At 43.0% G+C, this 26516-nt stretch overlaps 1 protein-coding gene across 10 annotated transcripts in view; it reads left to right on the top strand.

Annotated features, from left to right (window-relative positions):
- The window catches only part of nrg1 (neuregulin 1), a 207455-nt gene that overhangs the window by 163013 nt on the left and 17926 nt on the right, over positions 1-26516 (top strand). For all 10 annotated transcript variants that reach the window (XM_052525207.1, XM_052525206.1, XM_052525203.1 and 7 more), the window contains one exon: positions 21598-21736. In XM_052525207.1, the coding sequence (XP_052381167.1) occupies positions 21598-21736 (139 nt within the window). The remainder of the gene's footprint in view (positions 1-21597; positions 21737-26516) is intronic.

Genomic DNA, 26516 nt, shown 5'->3' with positions numbered 1-26516 from the left:
ACACACCCAGTGGTCCTTCCTGTTCTGTTTTAGAAAGCCTTTCATGGGTAAATTGCCCCTTCGGCTATCTTCTCAACACAGTCTCATCAGGAAACAGTGTATTTACAGTACCACAGCAGAACATGAATCTCAAGCCAAGCTAATGAGTTATTCCCCATAGAGGCCAGAACTGAGTAGGCAGTAGGTATAGGAAGCCATCTTGTTTTGAGAGAGCCAAATACAGACTTTTGCAGTATGTATTTTCTGTTCCCATTTCCACATGAATCATTGTAGCTCATAGAGAAGAGCTGATATACCACGATGTCGCCCTCCGTGACCCGAATGCTGAGCTTAACAGGCACCCGTAGTGTTCACTGTTCCATACATACTGTTCTCCATGTATCCCACTGAGATTTAATGTTAATTAGAAACCAGGTGGTTTGAGACCTGGATGCTGATTGGCTGAAAGCCGTGGGATGTCAGACCGTATACCATGGGTATGACATTTATTTTTACTGCTCTAATTACGTTGGTAACCAGTTTATAATAGCAATAAGGCACCTCGGGGATTTGTGGTATATTGCCAATATACCACGGCTAAGGGCTGTATCCAGGCACTTCACATTGCGTAGTGCGTAAGAACAGCCCCTAGCCATTTCTATATTGGCCGTATAGCGCAAATAGGCATTATTACATTACGTAATATACTGAATGTTAATGACATGAAGTGGAACAACTGGAAGAGGGAGTGTGGAGAGGAAGAAGTGGGTGTAATAAAAAGTAGTTGTGTTTCATATGACCACTGTGAGATGGGATTACTTTTCATAATTCAATGGCACCAGGGTATTAGATAGTTTCCACTGAGCTAGTTTATAAGTTGGCCTAAGCTCAGCTCCATATCAACAAGCTTCATTACTTTACTGATCTGCTGAATAGCCACAATTCAGCCTTTTTATATTCTGCTTTGCAAAGTTCAAAGCTACAATTCTTTTGACTACATGGGAACTTTAACCTGGGTGGATGTTTTTGCAGTTTTTCTCGGGTTCAAACAGAAACCGTGTTGGGTACTGCCTCCCCGACATTGATCTTCAGTCTTTGTGTTCTCTACAATGACCTTGAGATATGATGTTTGGCTGAAATTGGTAATATTAGTCTTCCCTAACCGAGGCAGTGATTTGATTTGATGTTCTCCTTGACTTAAAATTGGATGTCAATAGCAAAACTTAGTATAAGTTTTAGTACAATGATAAACCAGTGGTATTGTGATGAAGCTACACCTCACAGGACCATCCAGCACATCTTTGTTCTCTAGTATTAGAGATGACCAGTGGTACTGTGATGAAGCTACACCTCACAGGACCATCCAGCACATCTTTGTTCTCTAGTATTAGAGATAACCAGTGGTACTGTGATGAAGCTACACCTCACAGGACCATCCAGCACATCGTTGTTCTCTAGTATTAGAGATGACCAGTGGTACTGTGATGAAGCTACACCTCACAGGACCATCCAGCACATCTTTGTTCTCTAGTATTAGAGATAACCAGTGGTACTGTGATGAAGCTACACCTCACAGGACCATCCAGCACATCTTTGTTCTCTAGTATTAGAGATGACCAGTGGTACTGTGATGAAGCTACACCTCACAGGACCATCCAGCACATCTTTGTTCTCTAGTATTAGAGATAACCAGTGGTACTGTGATGAAGCTACACCTCACAGGACCATACAGCACATCTTTGTTCTCTAGTATTAGAGATAACCAGTGGTACTGTGATGAAGCTACACCTCACAGGACCATCCAGCACATCTTTGTTCTCTAGTATTAGAGATTACCAGTGGTACTGTGATGAAGCTACACCTCACAGGACCATGCAGCACATCTTTGTTCTCTAGTATTAGAGATGACCAGTGGTACTGTGATGAAACTACACCTCACAGGACCATCCAGCACATCTTTGTTTTCTAGTAATGTAAATGTAGTATTAGAGATTATCAGTGGTACTGTGATGAAGCTACACCTCACAGGACCATCCAGCACATCTTTGTTCTCTAGTATTAGAGATAACCAGTGGTACTGTGATGAAGCTACACCTCACAGGACCATACAGCACATCTTTGTTCTCTAGTATTAGAGATAACCAGTGGTACTGTGATGAAGCTACACCTCACAGGACCATGCAGCACATCTTTGTTCTCTAGTATTAGAGATAACCAGTGGTACTGTGATGAAGCTACACCTCACAGGACCATACAGCACATCTTTGTTCTCTAGTATTAGAGATAACCAGTGGTACTGTGATGAAGCTACACCTCACAGGACCATCCAGCACATCTTTGTTCTCTAGTATTAGAGATAACCAGTGGTACTGGCAGCTTGCAAAAACAGCTTTCCAGATCTACCTCTTACATTTGTCATTTAACAGACACTCTTAGCCAGAGCAATTGGTGTTAAGCACCTTGCTCAAGGGCACATTGACAGATGTCTCACCTAGTCGGTTCGGAGATTAAAACCGGCAACCTTTCAGTTACTTGTTTATCGCCCTTAACCGCTAAGCTACCAGACGCTGTCACACCATTATCATTATATCCCAACATATCAATTAGTGAGTTGTCAGTTCATACTGAATAAACAGTAAACAGCTTTCATTCTGTTGGCAATCCAGATGTCTCCATATGAGATATCAATGGGCTCTTCCCACCATTTTAGAATGGAAACATCACAGTTCCTATTGTGTCTCTGACATGTTATACTGTAATATTCTGGATGAGTGTTCTACTTAAATTATAAAGTGCTGAGGAGGAGTAGGAAAATGAGAACTTATTGTATTCATAAAAGTTACTGAAAACAGAATAAAGTATTATATTTCTGCCGTTTTCTCTTCTCTGATGTTTTTGAATAAATTATCTTAGATAAGTTCCGTCAATGTTTCCTTCAGCCGGCCCTCTCCACGTTGCTCTCCACTCTCTGCTTTACTGTGCTCTTATCGTTGGGTGACTCACATGCACGTAATGGCATTTTTTGGGTGAAAATTAAAGTCCCTCTTTATCAGCTTGGATACTCATCTCAAGACATATCCACAGTTGCGCGGCAGTGGGGCGGCAGGTAGCCTAGTGGTTAGAGCGTTGTGCCAGCAGGTAGCCTAGTGGTTAGAGCGTTGTGCCAGCAGGTAGCCTAGTGGTTAGAGCATTGTGCCAGCAGCCAGCAAGTAGCCTAGTGGTTAGAGCGTTGTGCCAGCAGGTAGCCTAGTGGTTAGAGCGTTGTGCCAGCAGGTAGCCTAGTGGTTAGAGCGTTGTGCCAGCAGGTAGCCTAGCGGTTAGAGCGTTGTGCCAGCAGGTAGCCTAGTGGTTAGAGCGTTGTGCCAGCAGGTAGCCTAGTGGTTAGAGCGTTGTGCCAGCAGGTAGCCTAGTGGTTAGAGCGTTGTGCCAGCAGGTAGCCTAGTGGTTAGAGCGTTGTGCCAGCAGGTAGCCTAGTGGTTAGAGCGTTGTGCCAGCAGGTAGCCTAGTGGTTAGAGCGTTGTGCCAGCAGGTAGCCTAGTGGTTAGAGCGTTGTGCCAGCAGGTAGCCTAGTGGTTAGAGCGTTGTGCCAGCAGGTAGCCTAGTGGTTAGAGCGTTGTGCCAGCAGGTAGCCTAGTGGTTAGAGCGTTGTGCCAGTAACCAGCAGGTAGCCTAGTGGTTAGAGCGTTGTGCCAGCAGGTAGCCTAGCGGTTAGAGCGTTGTGCCAGCAGGTAGCCTAGCGGTTAGAGCGTTGTGCCAGCAGGTAGCCTAGCGGTTAGAGCGTTGTGCCAGCAGGTAGCCTAGCGGTTAGAGCGTTGTGCCAGCAGGTAGCCTAGCGGTTAGAGCGTTGTGCCAGCAGGTAGCCTAGCGGTTAGAGCGTTGTGCCAGCAGGTAGCCTAGCGGTTAGAGCGTTGTGCCAGCAGGTAGCCTAGCGGTTAGAGCGTTGTGCCAGCAGGTAGCCTAGCGGTTAGAGCGTTGTGCCAGTAACCAGCAGGTAGCCTAGCGGTTAGAGCGTTGTGCCAGTAACCAGCAGGTAGCCTAGCGGTTAGAGCGTTGTGCCAGTAACCAGCAGGTAGCCTAGCGGTTAGGAGCGTTGTGCCAGTAACCAGCAGGTAACCTAGCGGTTAGAGCGTTGTGCCAGTAACCAGCAGGTAGCCTAGTGGTTAGAGCGTTGTGCCAGTAACCAGCAGGTAGCCTGGTGGTTAGAGCGTTGTGCCAGTAACCGAAAGGTTGCTGGATCCAATCCCTGAGCCGGCAAGGTAAAAATCTGTCATTCTGCCCCTGAACAAGGCAGGTAAACCCATGGCCCCCCGGTAGGCCGTCATTATAAATAAGAATTTGTTCTTAACTGACTTGCCTAGTTAAATAAATACAAAAATAAACAATGCATTGTGTATAATTAACGTAATTTGAATAATCAACCAAAGGAAACTTTTATCATATTTTATAGTTGACTCTGAGGCTGACTATCTGCAGGGGTTCTCAAATTACTGGACTATCTTATGCCAGAAATATACAATTTATTCTGTTTTCATTCAATTATATATATACAATATGTAAAGTTGTCTCATTTTTCCACTCCTCAGAGATTTGTAATTAAGTAGGACTCTATCAAGAATATTACTCTGACACATTTAGCGGAAATCCTCTTGCAGTCTATTGGTGGATCTCCACGAGAGCCTCTTCATTTATTCCTCAACAATGGGAGATGGAGATTTTTTGTTAACATGCTAATCAGTGGCTCTGCACTGTGGTGACTGATTTTAAATGACATGCAAAATGCTGATATTATTTCCCAGAGGAAGACCACTGGCTCGTATGGCATGCAGGGACAAGGTTTTGGTGTAGATCATCTTTTGAAAGATCTTGCAGTGGCCTGACAATAGCTCATCCCCCTCTCCTCAGGGGCCAGCAGCTCTCTCTTTCCGTGGCCTATAAAGGCCTGCTTTGTATGTGTGGTCTTGCAGCAGTCATTCTCACCGCCACCAAGCCCCATCTGCAGAGCTAATTAGATGTCATGGCCAGGATGTATATTGTCTTGTGGGATGCCATGGGAATGCATTAGAAAGAGATGCATGTTGCCACTGACACAATCCCTCTGTCCCTTCGGCCGGAAGCCTCCATGACATCACAAGCTGAAGGTGTGACACATTCTACCATGTCTTAAGTGTGAATAAATTCTCCTGCCACTGTGCAGACAGCAGTGTGCTTTCGACCAATGCAAATTGGCATGCCGAGAAAATGCAGTGATTCCTTTGACTGACTATGAAATTTGGTATAATAGCCAACAAGCAGATTGAGTCAATGTAAACCAACAAGGTCTTTAATCAGTTTGCTTTTATCCATTTAATAGCCCTCTCTTTTGTATTTTATTCTTTATTTTATTTGATCTTTTATAAACAGTCAAACGTACACAAATGGCCCTCTGTCTTTTTACTAGGGTGTTGAGCATTGTGTTTGATGGTCCAGTATACAACCAGGTAGCGAGAGGGAGCATTTGAATGGGGTTAAGGGGTTAATGACTTAATTATTATTATGGCGAAAGGCCATCTGAGGCGACAGCATCTAATTTAATTAGGCTAAAATGACGTGACAGCTGGCCAGTTTTGCCATCAATGAAGGTACTGCCGCCATTTTCCATTCAAAATGGATGACTGTAATGACTCTCTCTGTGCGTTCCTTCGTCCCCATTAAGTCCTCCTCATTGAAATGCCTCACCTCTCCTGTGTCTGTCCATTTAGGAACCCTCCGGTTTGGATGACGTCGCTGCAAATCAAATAAGCTCCTCCCACTTCTGAATGAAAAATTCTACTTCCGAAAAAGTGTACATTCATTTTTTGAGATTGTAGAACTTACAACGTTGGTTCCTTTCCGTGATTTAATACTTAATTGCTGATGAAAGTGCATCCGTTGTGCTGTTTATCAAACAAGGTCCATTACCTAATGATGTCCCATCTGGTTGGCCTCTACGCTGAACCTGAGGTAATACCAGAAATCCCCATCCTCAACCTGAGTGCCTTTTTAGCTGACGGATAGAAAAGGCTCTCTGGATGTTGCTCAGAGGTGTTGTGAAAATCTCATGCGGTGTCTACCCTAAATTATTAATACATAGGTCAGCTAGTAGAGGGTTTAAAACCAACTGTCTACATACAAACCAACTGTGTCTGGCAGGAAGACGTATTGAATTTGGGACAAATCTGTGAAAAGTTCTCCCGACTGGATATTTTTGGGGGTTCAGCTGTCATGCAACTGTAAATATTAGATTGTGGGCTTTCCCCAAGGCCCTTTCCCCCCCCTCTGTTCAAGCTAATTAAATGGGAATACATTTCAGGTCCGTACCCAGACCTTGTGATTTATCTCACCTATTTAGCACTACATGAACGAACCAATTGTAAGACAAGGGCTTGGATGGGCATCTAGAGTCAATGGTCTTCAAATGTACTCGATAACAGCTTCTGAAGGACTTCTGATTGTCACCAAATCCTTCAGCATAAGAAATAGGATCTATCAGCTACTGTGATATGTCAGCAAAAAGACCATGTAAAACCTCCATTGTACCTTTGTCATAAACTTGGTTTCAGACTATAGTACTTGTATTTCCACCTTCAGTGTTGCCAGTAAGAGACAAATGGCTCAGGTGTGGAATGCAACCATAAGCAATCTGGTTTGGATCCCTTCTCGTGCCAGACTGTCCTCTGGGATCTGACCGTAGTGGCTCCACTGGGTGTGGCCCTGTCACGAAGACCGATGGCCACACGTTGTTTTAGCCCAGTTTCATTCTCAAGCCATTTTGTCGTATTGGACTCTGGCCAACAGCCCAATGTATCATGTCATTTTCATTATTGCCTCTTATGCCAAAGTGAACATGTCCTTTCCCACCATAGTCTCCTTGCACATCCCCGTACATTGATGCAGTTTTCACATGACTGCAGTGCTGTTACTCCACATACTACTGAAGTGTTTTGGCAATCATAAAACGCCCAGCTAATGATTTAGACTATGCTACTGTAACAATGTGTCTCACTGGGGCCTGTATGAAATGCACTCTGACAAAAAGATGCCAAAATATCGACGAGTTTGCATCCATTGCAGAGCCACCATAAAAAATAAGACATTAAAATGCCAATAAATACCATGAGTAACATTATCTGTGATTATAGTGAGACGGTAAAACCACTAGGGTAGTTTATTATAGCGCTAAACTCCATCAGTCTCTCTCTCATCTATACCCTTGTCAGAAAAGCTGAGTGGATGAATCACTCAGTCTGTTTGTCTGAAAGACTCACGGATTCGAGGCGTAAAATGGAAACTATCATTAGCTATGCTTGGCGGAACCTGTTGAGACGCCGTGATGTTACAACGCCGAATTCTGACGCACCGGTGAGTGGAGTTTTATGACAGGCCCTTTCTGTGTAATAGCCCCCTGCTCACCGTAACGGTTGGCTTGTCCTTATTTGTGGGGGCAGGATAGCCGTGCAGACATAGGAGGACAACCTGTCCAAGGTTTAGTACTGTGCCATGTGTGATCCCTAGTCTTCCCACCTTGTTGATGAGCTTTGCGCTAATTCCCCATACGAGTTGCCTCAGTGCCCACAACACCTGTGGAGAAGACAGGGATCTCTCCGGTGCCATTGTTGACCGTCTGAAGACTCCTCTGGAGCACGGGCTCGTTATTCTCTTTCCTTTACAGTCGGGCATTTTCTTTTTATCTGTTAACTCCTTAACCTTCTTATTTTGAAGTGTGGATTCATTATATAGCATATTAATGAGTCAGAAGTTGCCTGTGAACGCAAAAATGCCTCAAGGAAATTCTTGAAGACACGATGTGGTGTACGGACCAGAGTTTTAAGAATCAAATTAAGTGTCACTCAGTTGAATGATGCAGGCATACTCGTATAATGCAAGCCGGACTCGTATAATTTCATGCCAATTACTTTTATCATTTCTGCCTGACAAATCTGATTTGCCTCCATGTTTAATCAGTTTCTGTCAATTAAATCGAATAAAGTAAAGACCATGGATTCTATGTTTAGAGACGGATGATAGCAAGTCACAGGTTTTGATTCATTGCATTGTTGGATGCAGACATGAGTGGTCCTTCTGTAGCTCAGTTGGTAGAGCATGGCGCTTGTAACGCCAGGGTAGTGGGTTCAATTCCCGGGACCACCCATACGTAGAATGTATGCACACATGACTGTAAGTCGCTTTGGATAAAAGCGTCTGCTAAATGGCATATATTATATTATATTATATTATGATGCACACGCAATCTATTATTAGGCTAATAAATAAAAATAAAAATGCTATTCCTTCCTTGTTTGGCAGACAACACTGATTCAAGAGGGCTAAACCTGGGTGCTAATGGAAAATAAATTCTTATTGGTTTAGACATACACTGAGTGTACAAAACATTAGGAACACCTTCCTAATATTGAGTTGCACCCCCCTCTTTTTCCCTCAACAGCCTCAATTCGTTGGGCCATGGACTCTGCAAGCTGTTGAAAGCATTCCACATGGATGCTGACCCATGTTGACTCTATTGCTTCCCACAGTTGTCAGGTTGGCTGGATGTCCTTTGGGTGGTGGACTATTGTTGATAAACACGGGAAACTGTTGAGTATTTTTTTAAATCCAGCAGCGTTGTAGTTCTTTACACAAACCGAGCCTGACGCCTACTACCATACCCCGTTCAAAGGCACTTTTGTCTTGCCCATTCACTCTCTGAATGGCACACAATCCATGTCTCTGCTGTAACCAAGAAGCTTGATCTTGACATCTAGCCACTTAGCTAGCAAGTTAGCATAGCTGGAGTGCTGAGCTGGATTTAATTAGACATCTTATATAGTTATACTTAACGCTATAACAATAAGCAGTGGCGCACCCCCTCCCTCCTAAACAGTATTGAAAATCATACTGTCCAGTATATACGGTATATCGCCCAAGTCTATACAGTATCTGTGAGGTTGTACAATAGGTGTTTTGAAATAGATGAACAGCCCCAGTGAGGCCAACGTGAATAAACAATGCCCAGGTAACCAACCACCAGCAGTGTGAAGTCAGGGATGACACAGGCTTGACGTCAGTCGAGGAAAAACCTTTTCATGCGTCATGGACAAAGGCTGTGTCTGTAAAGCTTGATGAGCTTTTGGTGAATGATGCCTTGTTTTAACCCTTGGTATGTTTCAAACCTTTGTATAGTTATATACGTCGCCACAGTGATCTTCTAGGGAATCTCATGGAGGTTAAGTACTTCAGAATTGACATTTGACCATCAGGGATTACACTCGCTTGTCTTTGCTTTGTTGTCCTTCCTGAAACGTGACCACCGTGACCTTGAGAGAAATGACCTCTCTCACTTGTCAGTGACAACTGTTCTGAAAATTCTCCTTGTGCATGGTAGATATGTGGAGTTGGGCTTAATGTTGGCATAGCCCTGGTGTGGTAATGATAAACTGTTCTGAACATTCTCCTTGTGCGTGGTAGATATGTGGAGTTGGGCTTAATGTTGGCATAGCCCTGGTGTGGTAACGATAACGGTCACTCAGGTTTATTGTCTGGTATAAAACTCCATCTGATGTTGAGCCACGGTTAGCGGTTTGGCATTAGCATTTGTCCATGGTCATGGGTCCGTTTTATTGCCTTTCTGTGGATGTCCACAGTAGCCCATTGACATGAGGACATTAGACTCAGCCACACAGCTATGAACATCTCCTGGCTTGGCTTTCTTGTGGGGGTTGACACAGAACATGGGCAGCACAATTATTTGTGTGTCCCTAGTCATTTCTTACACTATGTGTTTATACATTAAAGCGGAGAGGGCATTTTGTGCATTTATGCTGCAATTGCATGCCCTTGAAATGGTAATCTTGTTATTTTTGGTACACTGCCTAATGTAAAGGATAATGTGTCGTTAGAAACTGAGGCAATCTGAATTCTCCCAGGCCTGTATGGTATAATTCTACATGATTCCCCCCTCCTCTCCCCTGTAACTATTCCCCAGGTTGTTGCTGTAAATGAGAATGTGTTCTCAGTCAACCTGGTGAAATAAATAGTTTTTAAAAAACAACATAAGGGTGTAACAAGGGCACTTGTTGATAAAAGCACTCCATCATCCTCCATAGTGGACTTATTTCTTACTTACTACTTACTATTTTTCAATAAATTAGTCAGGTTCTGTTTTAACATTGTATCCATATGCTTCATTCTGTTGCTGTTATGAATGTGCAAGGAAGATGTACAAAGCCAACGAGTAACCGTTGACCTGACCACAATAAATGAATGTATGGATATGGCTTTGAATTTTTCAGGGAGAATTATGATTCATGTTTCTTTTCAGTTTTGTGATAAGAAGGAATATGTACCCTCAGGTCATGGTGTTTTTAGATTTTAAAGCTGCATTTATTTCTGGGCGACCCGACCAAAATTCACATAGAAATGTGTGTTATAGATCTGTCGTTCTCATCGAAAGCAAGTCTTAGGAAGCGGTAGATATATTCTTTATACGCTATTTCTATGCCTCCCATACTTAAGTTTCATTTTCGAGTCTTTTACTTTCGGTTTTGTACACTAGCTTCAAACAGCTGAAAAACACAATGTTTTTGGTTATGGAAATATATTTCACAGCGCTTTAGATGGTACAATGATTCTCTACACTATACTTGCTTGTTTTGTCACATAAACTGAAATTAGGCAAAATATTAGCATTTTAGTAACCTGGAAATGGCGGAGTGATTTCTGTGTAGTGCATCTTTAAGTGGAAGAATCGTGAACAGATGCCGTTCCTAGTTTTAGTGCTGCACGCCCAGCAGTCCTCAATCAAAAGGTACTGAGATATATATATATTATTACTCATGTTTTCTTCCTCCGTGTGCATCACTCACTTGATTTTAAATCTGTATATGTTCAGGGGCCCACGCACAAAAAGTACATTCTGATTGTCTGAATCGCTTTCATCAAGCACAGCCTCTTAAATGAAGTCCCCTGTCACTCCATTAACACAATCCCCTCATGGTTCAGCCTCCATTACCTTGTTGTTTTTCATCTGAAAGTAAGTGCTGGAAAAGTTCATTAAAATCAAAGCTCCATGAAATAACTTTATTTAAAAAATAAAATAAAATTTGACAACTTTATTAGTGCAGCAATTCTTGGCTTCAGATCAGCTCATTCAGCACCTAACGTCCCCAATGCAACTCTTCCCAATTTGCTGTAAATGAGAATGTGCTCTCAATCAACTTAATTGGTTCAATAAGAGTAAAGCATCATCATGATAAGTTAGGTCTGTGACCATAGACCATTCATTTCCGTGAAATCCTCTTACTCCGGTTTCAGTGTTGCCATAATGACCCCTGATGCCACATGACCCTCGTCTAATCCATCTCAGGCATCAGGGGATGGAGGACAGGGACGGACAGTGGGTGTCAGTCTGACTGTGGACCAGAGGAGGATGGGGGACAGGGACGGACAGTGGGTGTCAGTCTGACTGTGGACCAGAGGAGGATGGAGGACAGGGACAGACAGTGGGTGTCAGTCTGACTGTGGACCAGAGGAGGATGGAGGACAGGGACAGACAGTGGGTGTCAGTCAGCCAGTTATCTCATCCAGTTTAGTCAGGCCTGTAGATCAAGCGGGATTTCAACCTAATCTAGAGATGGCAAAGAGTGATGGGATTGGTTGCCATATCCACAACATGTGTTCTCAAAATGTTCTTAACATTTTTGGTGATGGGCATGTTAATGCAAGTTTTGGAGCGGGAGAGGCTAGAGTCCTGATATCATCATCATCATCATCATGCAACAATGGTGGACCTGGACAACCTCTCTTGCCCATGCACGATTCACGGTGATTCATTCAAAAAGTCCCACATCAAGCCCAAGATCAAGGTTAGCATGTCCATTGAACCCAGGATGTTAGTTTGTCTGCCTGCAAGCAGAGATTACAACACTGTATATATACATAATGACATGTGGAATGTCTTCATTCTTTTGGAACTTTTCTATGTGTAATATTTATAATTAATATTTTGTTTATTATCTATTTCACTTGCTTTGGCAATGTAAACATATGTTTCCCATGCCAATAAAGCCCTTAAATTGAATTGATATATATGAAGGATATAAGTGGCCAGCCATATTTTAAGATTTCCCTTCAGCCTTGAGACAAGTTTGCTCAATGACAATATGGATTAGCATTTAAAGACCATTAAAGATCTTCCTGTAATGGGCAGTTTTTACTTTGGAGCCAGGGTTAATTAATTACTACTGCAAAGGTGGCCACTTAATCATTGACAGGAATATTTTAAGGCAAATCAATACCCTTGCAATACTATCCCTCTTGGCTCAGCTACTGTAGTCCCTAATTATCATACAAGTATATTCAAAGTGTCTCTCGCTCTCTCAGGGCTTTGGAAGTGTCCAAATGCATGGTTTTACAAAGGGCATAGTCATGGGGGGATTTAAGGATACACGGTAGAGCAAAGCGATCCACTTCATCCTTGACACTTTCAGGTTCGGTCACTCCCATCTACGATTGAACAATTCTGGACATTTTCCCAGTTGGATGATGCCCTTCCTACTTATTCCTGAATTATTCTGGGAATTGTTCACCTGGGATTTCTGAAAAACCTGAAATCTAGTTGTAAAATGTAAATGTTCAGTTATGTCGATTTGTCATCCTTCACAGCCTTTCTTCCATTTATATCCGTTGCTGAGTCTAGACGATACAGGGCATACAAAACCCCCAAGCTGAATAACCATCAAACTGCTCCTCTTCCCAATGCCTTCCTCTGAGCTCGTCCCCAGCTGACTCTGTAGACTCCCGTTGGTTTTTCAGAGCCATCCTTTTGTTCAAATCTGTCAAGTCAGGGAGGCCTCAGTATGTTTAAACAGGAAGCAGCGCTGTGTGGAGGCCCTGGGGCCAGAATAAAGAGAGCAATCAGGTTGGCCGGTCTCCCTAATGACTCAACAGCTTGCTGGTAGAAGAGCAGCCCCGGAGGCCTCCACACACTGGCTGGGAGGACTGCTGCACTGTTGCCAAGGCATCCATCCGCAGCACGTGCAGGGTTCATAGACCTGAGATGAGGTTGTTGTCGGAGGAGGAGGAGCTAGAGCATTGACAAAAATAGGAGTCTGTTGCATTCCAAGTGATGTCTATGGAGTGGCTGTCGGCGTTTGTTCTCATCAGAACATACATTCGTAGTTGCCTGTACAAAGTCTCTCTCAGGTGTCGGAGAACGCAAACCAATTCCTTGTCAACAGCTGTAATATATGATGAGGCTCCTCATCATTGTACACAAAACCCTGACAGGAAATAAACAGAAGACCGCATGAGAGTAATTAGCCAATCAGGTGACACTGCTAATTAAATCAGACGATAGAACTGCTAACCTATAGCCAGGAGTAGCCCCAAGCACGGAAACCCTAATAGCCAGGAGTAGTCTCACACACATACATGACGTGGTCTGAGACAATGGGCTTCCTCTCTAACAGAGCAGATAAGCAGGTCATTTGGTGCTCAGATACCCAAGGGATGTGGTTTGTGGATAGGATACTCTATCTACAAGCATGTCACAAGTTTTCTGTATGTTGTAGCTAGCGATTGGCTCGAGATGAAATGTTTATAACATAATACTCTCCTCGAGCCTGCTAATTTCACTTTAAGGAGCCATTTTAAAATATATAGGGAACATGGGGTTTGTTTCTAGAATGTTTAGTTGGGAGGATTATGATGAATATTCATCACTTACACAGTGTACATGTACTTATTGTTATGTCTTCACATGTACTTGTGTAATTAATTATATCTGCCACCAAAGAACAGCACGTAGCCTTGAGGTTAGAGCGTTGGTCCACTAATTTAAAAGGTCAGTGGTTTGAATCCCGGAGGTGACGAGGTGAACAATCTGTTGCTGTGCCCTTGACCAAGGCACTTAACACCAATTGCTCCAGGGGTGGGGATATGCAAAAAACGAATTTCAATTCCATACTTGTGTAACGGATGTGAAACGGCTAGCTAGTTAGCGGTGGTGCTCGCTAAGTAGCGTTTCAATCGGTGACGTCACTTGCTCTGAGACCTTGAAGTAGTGGTTCCCCTTGCTCTGCAAGGGCCGCGGCTTTTGTGGAGCGATGGGTAACGATGCTTCGTGGGTGACTGTTGTTAATGTGTGCAGAGGGTCCCTGGTTCGCGCCCGTGTATGGGTGAGGGGACGGTCTAAATTTATACTGTTACACTTGTACAAGTGGGTAACAGGACAAATACTATATAAATATTGTATAAGCTAAACATACATTGGGGGGTCTGTAGCAGTCTGTCAACAGCCATTGAAATGGCTATCCAATCCCTTTTCCTTTCACCATCATTAGTTATGGTGTGAAATTGAATGAATGGGTGTAAATTAACTCAGAAAACAGTATTTTTAGTTTAATCAGAATCCTGCTTCTGGGTGTGTTTTTTTTTTTCTGACTGGAATTTCAAGTGACTGCAATTTACAGCTACAGGCTGCATTAACAATGCAAGCCAGCCCAGCGTTTTAAACTCCACGCTTAGAAGCAATTTCTTGAACTGGAAGATATTTGCCTCAAGGCTCCATCTCTGACAGGAAACATTTCCTTATAAGGATGTGAGTCTACCCCCCCATTTTATATGCAATTTAGAACATTTGATACAATAAAGGCACAGTAGGGAGTGCGTACATTTTTGTATGTGTGGCCCCAGCAGGAATCAAACCTGCGATCCTGACATTTTGAAAGTGCCATGCTCTACCATTTGAACCACATGGGACCACATCACCATGATGTTTAATTTGTTATAGTACCATCCGTCATTGTTGTGTAGTCCCACGTCAGCCAACGTCAGTTTCCCTCCCCTGTAGACATGGGCCTAGCTGTGGTGATATTAATCATCTGACAACACACACAGAGAGGCACACCTAGCCTGCTGGTCATCTGTCCTCACCAGATGCACACACTGCCAAACACACACAGGGGACTGGTCTATCAGAGGAGAGGGTGGTCTTGCTGCACAAACAGTGACAGGGTTGTGTGTGTGTTACCTCCCAAAGCATTCCGTTAAAACAAACCCTAATGGATCAGTGATGATTACCACGCCAACATTGTTGTTAGCGTCGACGAGTCGGGCCATGTCTTTCCAGATTTTCTTTTTTTTTGACAGGACACTCAACCAAGCGTTGTGAAAACATCCTCATTAAAAGTTTGATGCCATAGCTCTGTCCGTTCCATAATGTCCAGTCACACTTTGTTATATATGTCACGTTTTATTACCTGCGTCCCAAATTTCACCCTATTCCCTATACAGATCCCTGGTCAAAGTATTGAACTATGTAGGGAATAGGGTGCCTTTTGGGACTCGGCCTTTGTCAGCACCCCTTACTTTGTTTGATTAATGATCCCAGTCGTTAGCCAAAAGCAGCAAGAAACCCTCTGCTCACCATTTGTTGAAACGTCTGTCTGGCATTGGGAGGGAGTCTAGCACTATGTTTTAATAAATCTGTCCTAACATTTGCAGAGAAGATATGGCTTCATCGTTCAGATCATTAAGAGTCTCTTGATAATCCAACATTATTTTGTTAAGAAATAGACGCATAGAGATTGGTGGTTGTTGTATTAAATGGCAGCATAGAGATTGAGTTGATGGTAATGGTGGTGGTTGTTGTATTAAATGGCAGCATGGAGATCAGTTGATGGTAATGGGGGTGGTTGTTGTATTAAATGGCAGCATGGAGATCAGTTGATGGTAATGGGGGTGGTTGTTGTATTAAATGGCAGCATGGAGATCAGTTGATGGTAATGGGGGTGGTTGTTGTATTAAATGGCAGCATGGAGATCAGTTGATGGTAATGGGGGTGGTTGTTGTATTAAATGGCAGCATGGAGATCAGTTGATGGTAATGGGGGTGGTTGTTGTATTAAATGGCAGCATGGAGATCAGTTGATGGTAATGGGGGTGGTTGTTGTATTAAATGGCAGCATGGAGATCAGTTGATGGTAATGGGGGTGGTTGTTGTATTAAATGGCAGCATAGATATCAGTTGATGGTAATGGGGGTGGTTGTTGTATTAAATGGCAGCATGGAGATCAGTTGATGGTAATGGGGGTGGTTGTTGTATTACATGGCAGCATGGAGATCAGTTGATGGTAATGGTGGTGGTTGTTGTATTAAATGGCAGCATGGAGATCAGTTGATGGTAATGGGGGTGGTTGTTGAATTAAATGGCAGCATGGAGATCAGTTGATGGTAATGGGGGTGGTTGTTGTATTAAATGGCAGCATGGAGATCAGTTGATGGTAATGGGGGTGGTTGTTGTATTAAATGGCAGCATGGAGATCAGTTGATGGTAATGGGGGTGGTTGTTGTATTAAATGGCAGCATGGAGATCAGTTGATGGTAGTGGGGGTGGTTGTTGTATTAAATGGCAGCATAGCTATCAGTTGATGGTAATGGGGGTGGTTGTTGTATTAAATGGCAGCATGGAGATCAGTTGATGGTAATGGGGGTGGTTGTTGTATTAAATGGCAGCATGGAGATCAGTTGATGGTAATGGTGGTGGTTGTTGTATTAAATGGCAGCATAGATATCAGTTGATGGTAATGGGGGTGGTTGTTGTATTAAATGGCAGCATGGAGATCAGTTGATGGTAATGGGGGTGGTTGTTGTATTACATGGCAGCATGGAGATCAGTTGATGGTAATGGTGGTGGTTGTTGTATTAAATGGCAGCATGGAGATCAGTTGATGGTAATGGGGGTGGTTGTTGTATTAAATGGCAGCATGGAGATCAGTTGATGGTAATGGGGGTGGTTGTTGTATTAAATGGCAGCATGGAGATCAGTTGATGGTAATGGGGGTAATTAAATGGCAGCATGGAGATCAGTTGATGGTAATGGGGGTGGTTGTTGTATTAAATGGCAGCATGGAGATCAGTTGATGGTAGTGGGGGTGGTTGTTGTATTAAATGGCAGCATAGCTATCAGTTGATGGTAATGGGGGTGGTTGTTGTATTAAATGGCAGCATGGAGATCAGTTGATGGTAATGGGGGTGGTTGTTGTATTAAATGGCAGCATGGAGATCAGTTGATGGTAATGGGGGTGGTTGTTGTATTAAATGGCAGCATGGAGATCGGTTGATGGTAATGGGGGTGGTTGTTGTATTAAATGGCAGCATGGAGATCAGTTGATGGTAATGGTGGTGGTTGTTGTATTAAATGGCAGCATGGAGATCGGTTGATGGTAATGGGGGTGGTTGTTGTATTAAATGGCAGCATGGAGATCAGTTAATGGTAATGGTGGTGGTTGTTGTATTAAATGGCAGCATAGATATCAGTTGATGGTAATGGGGTTGGTTGTTGTATTAAATGGCAGCATGGAGATCAGTTGATGGTAATGGGGGTTGTTGTTGTATTAAATGGCAGCATGGAGATCAGTTGATGGTAATGGGGGTGGTTGTTGTATTAAATGGCAGCATGGAGATCAGTTGATGGTAATGGGGGTGGTTGTTGTATTAAATGGCAGCATGGAGATCAGTTGATGGTAATGGGGGTGGTTGTTGTATTAAATGGCAGCATGGAGATCAGTTGATGGTAGTGGGGGTGGTTGTTGTATTAAATGGCAGCATAGCTATCAGTTGATGGTAATAATTTTGCAGCCATACTCGGGGCAGACATAATGATCAATCTATGCAAAAGGAAGCATCCTTGACAGCAGAAACATTTATAGAATATTGATTTCAACCAATTTAGTAACGCCATTAATGTGGAAACAAGATTGTTGCTTTAACATTTTGCTCTTTCAGCCTTCTAGCTGAAAATACATTTCCATGAGAGAATTATTTTCATAAAGTATTGGTCCAGTGCAGTCAAACGTGATTCTCTGTGTTTTAAATATATTTCCACACGGAGGTTGTGATAGTCATGTGAAAATTATGATAATGCCTTTTAATGTAAGAGCTGGTTGAAAAGACCACCTGAAATGTCAGCCTGTTTTGGTGTGAGGGAGTTTTGAGAGTTTTGATCTTCACGGTGACATCACCGTGCGGTGAATTAGTTAATCGACCAATAAGAAAGAGTTCCAAACCACTCTGCCAATAACAGCTGGTTTTCAGTTTCCCCACTCAGACCACTTCCAGACAGTCCTAGCTAAATTCTTACTTGAGAAATTGCTCTTTGTTAAGAAGCCAATTTTGTTTATTTTTGACGATTTTAATTGAAAACTTTTTTTTAAATGTCTAAAACCCAGCCTTGATTTCAACTATATACTACATGTTCCTGCACCATTGTAGTTAAACATCTATTTCCAGTTGTACTCTGCTCTGTACTTCTATTTACTCAACACTAGAGCTGTGACGATCAACCCTAAATTATTGACACCGACCATACCGACCACTTATCGTGGACATTTGCAGATATTGTTCACTACGATAAATAGCCTTCAGTAGAGTTTATGTGACGTTTTGAAATGAAGTAATAAGTTTGCTAATATGGGTGATTTTGTTAATGGGACAATTTGGTAGTTACAACCATCAAACCAGTAGTAGTAGTTTTAAGGGTCATATAAAAAAATAACTGTGGTGCACATTAATGTTGTAAACGTATCGTGATAATTTAGTCAATTTATCGGGATATGGATTTTTGTCCATATCGCCCAGCTCTCTTGTCAAACTATGATCCATGAGGCTGTTGGGATGCTCTCATCAACATGACAAAACAGCCTACACGATTCATCTTCATTTTGGGCCCAGTTTGTGTATGTGTAAAATTATGATCTGTTACATACTGTATGTTACAGCTTATTTTAAGTGTTGCGTGATGTTATAGCTCATGTTCAGTGTTTTCAAATGATCAGAGCACAGTCTTACATAGTGTGCTGTCACAGTGTAGTAGGCAAGAGTAGTGTGTTACTATGTTCTCTGTGTCTGAGGTGACCGAGTTCTAACCTCTGGTGTCGTCCCTGAGGTGATGAGACAGAGGTCCACTGGCGCAATGCATTATGGTCTGTCCTTGATCACACTTAGGGGAAACTGCCCTCTCAGACAATGTCCGCCGCAGTGCTTGGTCGGCAAAAATCCACCACTAGCTTGCCGTTGGCTCTATACCGTTATGTGTCTCTGCTTCCCGGTTTTGGGTTTCTTATTCACCAGCAAAAATAAATAAAAATGAAATGGAACTGAATCGATCTCCTCCACTGCCTGCTTCCATCAGACACGATGGGGAAAAAACATGCAGCTTCAGCTCTCCAGCATTGTAACTAAATACCCCTCGTTAAAAATAGCCTCTACCGCCCTCTTCTCTCATTAAGCCTCTGCTGCAATATGAACAATATTTCATACCCTGTTTCTCCCTGTTTTGACACTGGATTAAGCCTCTGCAAGTAAGGAGTGTGGTTACTGGTGACTGATTTGTACTGAATATTTACCGTTGTATTCAATATGTTCTGATGCATTTTAGATAACAATGCAGACTTTTTCTGCTGATTAAATCACTGGAAGTAATGGGGTTTGTATCGATAGCTGGGTGACATTTTGAAAGGTCCCAAATAAAAGCTGAAAGGGTCAATAATGGGGAATCAGATTTTTCCCCTCAGACTGGGAAATGACTCATATATAACTGAGGAATCGTAGGTAGGCCAAGTTGTCTATCTTGTAATTGCAGTGCTGAAAATGTTTCAAACCTTCAATTAGAAACTGCCCCACGGTTTGGCCCCTGAAAGTTGGTGGGTTAAAAAAAGTAAATGTTTTGAGGGTCATATTGTTGGAATGGTTGGCATTAATGAAGGGTAATAAGGCAAATTTGATCAACATTTATGCACTTGTTATTGTTTTAGTAGACTTGCCTACTTGAATGTTAAGTGTCCTATTTTTTTATATTTTTTGTGGCTTATTTCATCCCTAATGTAATTGCATCATCTCTGTGAGGAGATTTGTCATAGACTGTAGCTAATATATCTGTATGCAGAGCGGAGCATGCATTCCTTTCTTTTACAATGAACAGGAGGTTTCAGACCCTTGATTGATGTTCTGCTCCTATTGCTGCATGCAGTAGACTTCATGGTGGCATAGCAAGTCATTTGATCTGGGGAAGATAAGAAATATGTTGCATTGTCAATTATTCAACCAGTGGTATTTGTTTACTGGTAGACAGCAGTGTGGCCTCTAGAGATTTAACTGTAATGTCTCTCGGTATAACATGTTACCTGATGGGGTCTGTGACCTATGAAATCATGACGTCATCTCAATAATAATGTACGAGTTAACTCTATTGTCTGTCAGGAAGGAGACACAGGCAACAGCACTACGCCGGAATAGCCAATGGGCCCTAAACTGTTCACATTGGCATTCGGGTCACGATCTGCTTACCATGGGATGGGGAACGCGTGAGTAAAAGACATCAGGGCGGGGAGGGTTTTTAAAAGGAGGAAATATGTGCAGCAATGCTCACCTCGTCTGGCTGGAATTAACCAGTATGAAAAAGAGGTCGTTAAGCAGACAATTAGTATGTGAAGACACATTCCTTCTGCCCTTGTGGTGCTGGAGAGGCTCTGAGACCATGTTTGAGTTTTGTTTTTTTTAAACCATATTTTTTCTACCCTGCTCACCGTCAGGCTGATGACGAGAGTATGTGTCCATGGCAGGAAGAATACCTGTTTGTCACAAACACAATCTCGCTCTGGCAGGTGTCTGGATTACGCTTTGCATATTTGTTTTGCGAGAGGCGAGAACTCATTCCACCCCTCAGTCATTGAGCTCTGTGACATCTTTAAAATGCTTATGGACTTTAAAGCAGTGCAGCCTGGTGAGGAGCGGTAGTGGGGAGAGGCATTAGAGACCTCCAGCAGACAGGGTTTAGAACCTATTGATCTACTGGGACAGCACTGGTCAGAGCTGCTCCGATGGGCAGGAGACTGGAAATGAGTCGCCACATTTCAAGACTTTTCAGAAACATCACAGGTGAGCTCAGGGGCTCGAACTCCAATACTTGTTTATTGAAGATAAGATTAGCATTCTGAAATGCTTGTAGAAGTTTTGTAAATTACAGGTGAATGTAATTAGGGTTAAAGTAATTAGATTGCGGTAAGCTTTTTCTCTTGATAACATTTATTCAGGTCTTATTCATGTTTGTTATATCGCTGCTTTTAGTGTCTGCTGTTTTATTGTTGCGTTTTTCAACTTTATAGGAAGCTTATGCTAGTGGGTTTGTCTTACATCATTGCTTTGGGACTTGTCTCCCGCTATTGGGCTCAGGAATAGAACATTAATATTTGAGTTGTTGAAGTGATCACTATACCGAAAGAGGTGTTTTTTGTTGTAAAGATTTGCATTCATATGTATAACTTTGTTATAAAGGTGTTGTGTGCTAGAGCTTTTTGCAGATATATTCACTGTCAAGGATGGCTGTAGTCAATGAGCACATCCTGTCTGTGTGAGCTTCCAATGTTTCATTTACTATGTCTCATCCTCTTCCCAGTCATTTTCTATTCTGCTGTAACGATGGGCACAGGTATACATCGTGGTACATGGTAGCTTTGTGCTAAGAGCTAGTGGTCAGCTGATCACCCCCCAGGGGTCCACTAGAAGTCCCTTTCTCTCCCACTAATCACCCCCTGGTATTTTCCTGCAGCTGTCACCAGCACCACCCCTGCGGTGAAGACCTCCAGTCATGTGACGGCCTGCAGCGACAGCGAGAAGAACTACTGCGTGAACGGAGGGGAGTGCTTCACCCTGGAGGTCACCCCCGGCAGCACCAAGTTCCTCTGCAGGTAGAGCATGATGAAACACGATACCGTTCACACCCACACTACACACTGGATACTATGCCGTCTGTGTTTCACTTAGTTTTAGCTGATGGGATTCCTGATGGCGTATAGCTGTTTTTCCCTCCTATTTAAACAGACTGACTGTGCTTCCTCATAATGTGTCAAACGCAGCATCCACACCACACACTAGATACTATGCTGACAATGTTTGACATGATGTTTGATACAATTCCTGATGGCTTATTGCTGCTATTTCTTCATATTTAACTGTGCTCCCACATGTTGGATGGTTCTAGAAGTTTGCCAAGTGCTGACTTCAGAACGCTACCATACTGTTACATGGCAAAAAGTAGCGTACGGTAGATGCTGTCATAACATTTAATATCATTTTTGAAGTGAGAATCCTGTTGTTGTCAAGATGCATTAAGTAATGCCTGATATGATACCAGAAGTTTGGTGCCATTTAGGCCCCTGCGGCGCTAAGTTTCATTTTAGAGCTCTATCACCAGCTCTGTGGGGAAAGCGGAGCCTGGCAACATCAAACACTGCCTCGTCTTCATCGGGAAATTGGAGGAAAGTTGCCAGGTCTTTTTACAGTAAAGCCGAGGTGTCGGCTGAATTCTGGGGGAGGTGTGTGAGCTTTTAGTGCTTTATACATTTTTTAACGTTTTTTTTATAATCTAACAAAACAAATAACGGTTTTCGGTTTCGATCGTATTTTTTCCATATTAAATGCATTATGAAATAATAACATTCCAATGATTTTAGAGCTTCCCTTAGCTATTACCTGCCTTTTACTGATGCTGACAGTGGGTTGAAACCATTAATAAGAGCCCCATGATGGTAGTGATTGTCCATTATGTATTCACATGACCTACTTTACTTAAATAAAATATTTTAAATTGTCTATATTACTAGGTTTTATTTGACGACTTTTCTTTTGAATTCCTTAAAATCATCATGTCATCTCTGCTCAGCCAGCCAGCCAACCATCTAGCGTTCTCTGTGCTCCCCATTGAACAAGTCATCCTATTTAGCTAGGCTAGTAGTAGCTAGCTAGCTAGCTGGCTGATTTTTAAATAATTTTACTAGTTGTTCAAAGTAGATGAGATACTTTTAAGACTGCTTATTACCTTACTTATTATCTTGCTTACTACCTCATCTACTACATCTATCCCTCTCGCTATCTATCAGGTAGATACCTCACCAACTGTATCTATCCGTCTGGTCGTTGTTGCTGATTCCTTTCCCATGCAGTCTTCCACAGTAAGGGCTGTGTGTATATGTGCCTCTGTCCGTAGGTGGAAAGAACGGTTGCAATGTATTATGGTCATTGTATTTAATGACCACGTTTCTGCGCTAAACTAGGTTGAATATTTGCCTAATGAAAACTACAAAATCAGCCCAGCGTGATTGTTTTGTCTCGTTTTTTAAAAATTTGCACTGTATGTTATTCTCGTAATTTTTTGCTGGGAGAGCAGAACAGGTGGAGGCCCCGGGACTTATCCACAGCCGCCTCTGCATGTCTACATTATTAATGTGGGCTCCTGTCATCGCCCGACTGCCACGCTCCAGTTCAGAACCCACAATCTATGTTGTATTTATTTATGAGATCTTTCCATCTTCTGCTCCATTTTCTTGTCCTCATTGGAACCTGTGCGCGTAGACCTTGGTCATGTTCATCGGGCATCACACGGAGCAAAACTGACTGAAACCGTGAGGGACTACTTGTACTTGTCCAATAAGACTACTTGTACTTGTCCAATCACTTCAGTTTTCTGTTCCGAGACGTTTTGAAACGTTTTCCGTCGAGTGCCTTACTAAACATTACCTGTGCTGACATTGTGCTTCTGTTAGCTTCAACCGTGTCCTAACATTGATTTATTCTCCAGGATAGCACTCTTGTTTTCAAGGGTGTATTTCAGCCCTGATCTGAGCGATAGAGCCTACAAGAGACCGAGGGAGCTTTCTCAGTGCTAGAAGACTATCCCCCCCATGTGCCTTCAGCCTCAGACTGTCAGTCTGAGAGCTTGGTGGCCCCAACAGAGCTTAGGCCCTTGAATCATCCCGGGCAGCATAAACTGGCCTTGTGACATGCACTGTACACACTCTGTATGCGAGGCAACGGCATACATCCGAGAACCACCTCTCTGCAGTCCTGTCCACATTCTCCATCATCGTCATTCATATGAAATCTGAGGTTTAAAAAAATGTATTATCCGGACAAATTGAACAGGAAGGCATTGAAGTAGTATAGGCTGCATCACAGGCTGCATCACAGGCTGCATCACAGGCTGCATCACAGGCTGCATCACAGGCTGCATCACAGGCTGCATCACAGGCTGCATCACAGGCTGCACCACAGGCTGCACCACAGGCTGCACCACAGGCTGCACCACAGGCTGCACCACAGGCTGCATCACAGGCTGCATCACAGGCTGCATCACAGGCTGCACCACAGGCTGCATCACAGGCTGCATCACAGGCTGCACCACAGGCTGCATCACAGGCTGCACCACATCCGGATGTGATTGGTAGTCCCATAGGGCGGCACACATTTGGCCCAGCGTCGTCCGGGTTTGCCCGGGGTAGGCCATCATTGTAAATAAGAATTTGTTCTTAACTGACTTGCCTAGTTAAATAAAGGTTAAATAAATAAAAGTACTCTGGTCTGACGTCACTTCCAGCAAAGTGGGTGACCCCGTAACAAGCATTCAGAGGCCCATTCTGCATAATTATCCAGTCACTATGATCATTTTTATCAACAGCATCTCACAATTGATCTTTTACGTCTTTTACATTTGTGGTTAGAACATTCAGTGGTTTTCAAAAGACATGCTGAGATGGTGATGCTGCATAGTGTCTTTCAACTGTGGCCCTACTCATTACACCTCATGGTTTTACCACTTCCCTTATAGCAGCAAATGCATGGAGGAGGGAAATATTACTGCAGCTCCTCTAAGTGCCTGACACAAGGCTTGACATTGCCAAGGATACACTTTGGCTCTGGGCCATCCAATACATAAGACTCTTACCATCCACTGCCAGATTGAGTTTCCTCTTAAATACTTCAGTGACTAAGCACAAATATGCTTCTGTCTCCAACGGCTTTTGTATCCTTTAAGTAAGCCATGCAGATCGCTATCACTGGAGGAGGGAGGGGAGAAAAAACCTGTCTTCCTCCCCAATTCAGACGTTATGGATCCTTAGAAATAACTCTGAGGAAAAAAACCTGTCTGACAGGGTCACCGGGGAGCCCGATTTCGCTGAAACCTGAACAGTCGGAGCAGGGATTCTCTAGCAGGCACACAGCGTGGGAGGGTCAGAACATCATGGAAGCAGCGATCTATATCCTAATCCGCTCCTCCATTATTTATAGCAAATTAAATAGATATAGCCAATATGAATGTGACCATGGCCATTCAACTCTAATAACGTCCTCATGATGCTGTTGTCATGGGCTGGCCTTGTCAAAATCTCCCTTTTAAAATTATTGAACTACACTGAACAAAGAAATGAAGGCAACATGCAACAATTTCAATGATTTTACTGAGTTACAGTTCATATAAGAAAATCAGTCAATTGAAATAAATTCATTAGGCCATAATATATGGTTTTCACCTGCCTGGGCAGGGGCACAGCCTGGGTGGGCCTGGCAGGGCATAGGCCAACCCACTGGGGAGCCGGGCCCAGCCAATCAGAATTTGTTTTTCTCCCACAAAAGGGCTTTATTACAGACAGAAATACTCAGTTTCCTCAGCTGTCCAGGTGGCTGCACGCAGGTGAAGAAACCGGATGTTGAGGTCCTGGGAAGGTGGTCTATGGTTGTGAGGCCGGTTGGACGTACTGCCCAATTCTCTAAAATGACATTTGAGGCAGTGTATGGTAGAGAAATGAACATTTAATTCTCTGGCAACAGCTCTGGTGGACATTCTTGCAACTGGAGACATCTGTGAAATTGTGTTGTGTGACAAACTGCACATTTTAGAGTGGCCTGATATTGTTCCCAGCACAAGGTGCACCTGTGTAATGATCATGTAGTTTAATCAGCTTCTTGATATGCCACACCTGTCAGGTGGATGGATTATCTTGAAATGCTCACCAACTGGGATGTAAACACATTTGTGCACAAAATTTGAGAGAAATAAGCATTTTGTGTATGTTGGAAAATTTCTGGGATATTTTATTTCAGCTCATGAAAAATGGGACCAACACTTTACATGTTGCATTTATATTTTTGTTCGGTGTAGATTTCCACTGGGGAGACTGATTTATCTTGCAGCTCATTCAGGACTCCCATTCAAGTGCATTTAGGATACATGCCACACAATATTCAGAGATTTTACAGTACTGGACCTAAAAACAGTCACTGAACTCTGTTATGTGCATACATACCAGCTACAAGTATCAGTTCCCTTCTATTTCTCATCCCTCTCTCCTCTCTATGCCCCTTTTTCTTTCTGTGTTTCTGAGAGAAAGGGCCTGCTCAGCCAGCTGCTGAGACCATGGAAGAGCCGAGGCACAGCTGGACTGGCTTGTTGGAGTCTCTCTATCTATCTCACGCCACAATCTCTTCTTTAGTAGGGCTTTACTCAGCCTCCTGTTCTGTCATCAGTCACCAGATGGCCAGCTGAAAAGTCTTTGTTCAGAATCAACCAGTGTTCGCCCCCCAAAACAACACTAATGCAAACTGAACTTACAAATGAAGAAGTTTAGAAAAAGGCTTCTTCTTCTAAAAACACATCATTGGACAGGATGTTGTAATTTTTTTATTAGCAAAGTC

This window comes from Oncorhynchus keta, chromosome 9 (assembly GCF_023373465.1).
Source record: "Oncorhynchus keta strain PuntledgeMale-10-30-2019 chromosome 9, Oket_V2, whole genome shotgun sequence".
In the NCBI taxonomy this organism is placed as follows: Eukaryota; Metazoa; Chordata; class Actinopteri; order Salmoniformes; family Salmonidae; genus Oncorhynchus; species Oncorhynchus keta.
Note: the sequence above shows the minus strand (reverse complement) of the source record. Positions and strands in the feature narration are given on the sequence as shown.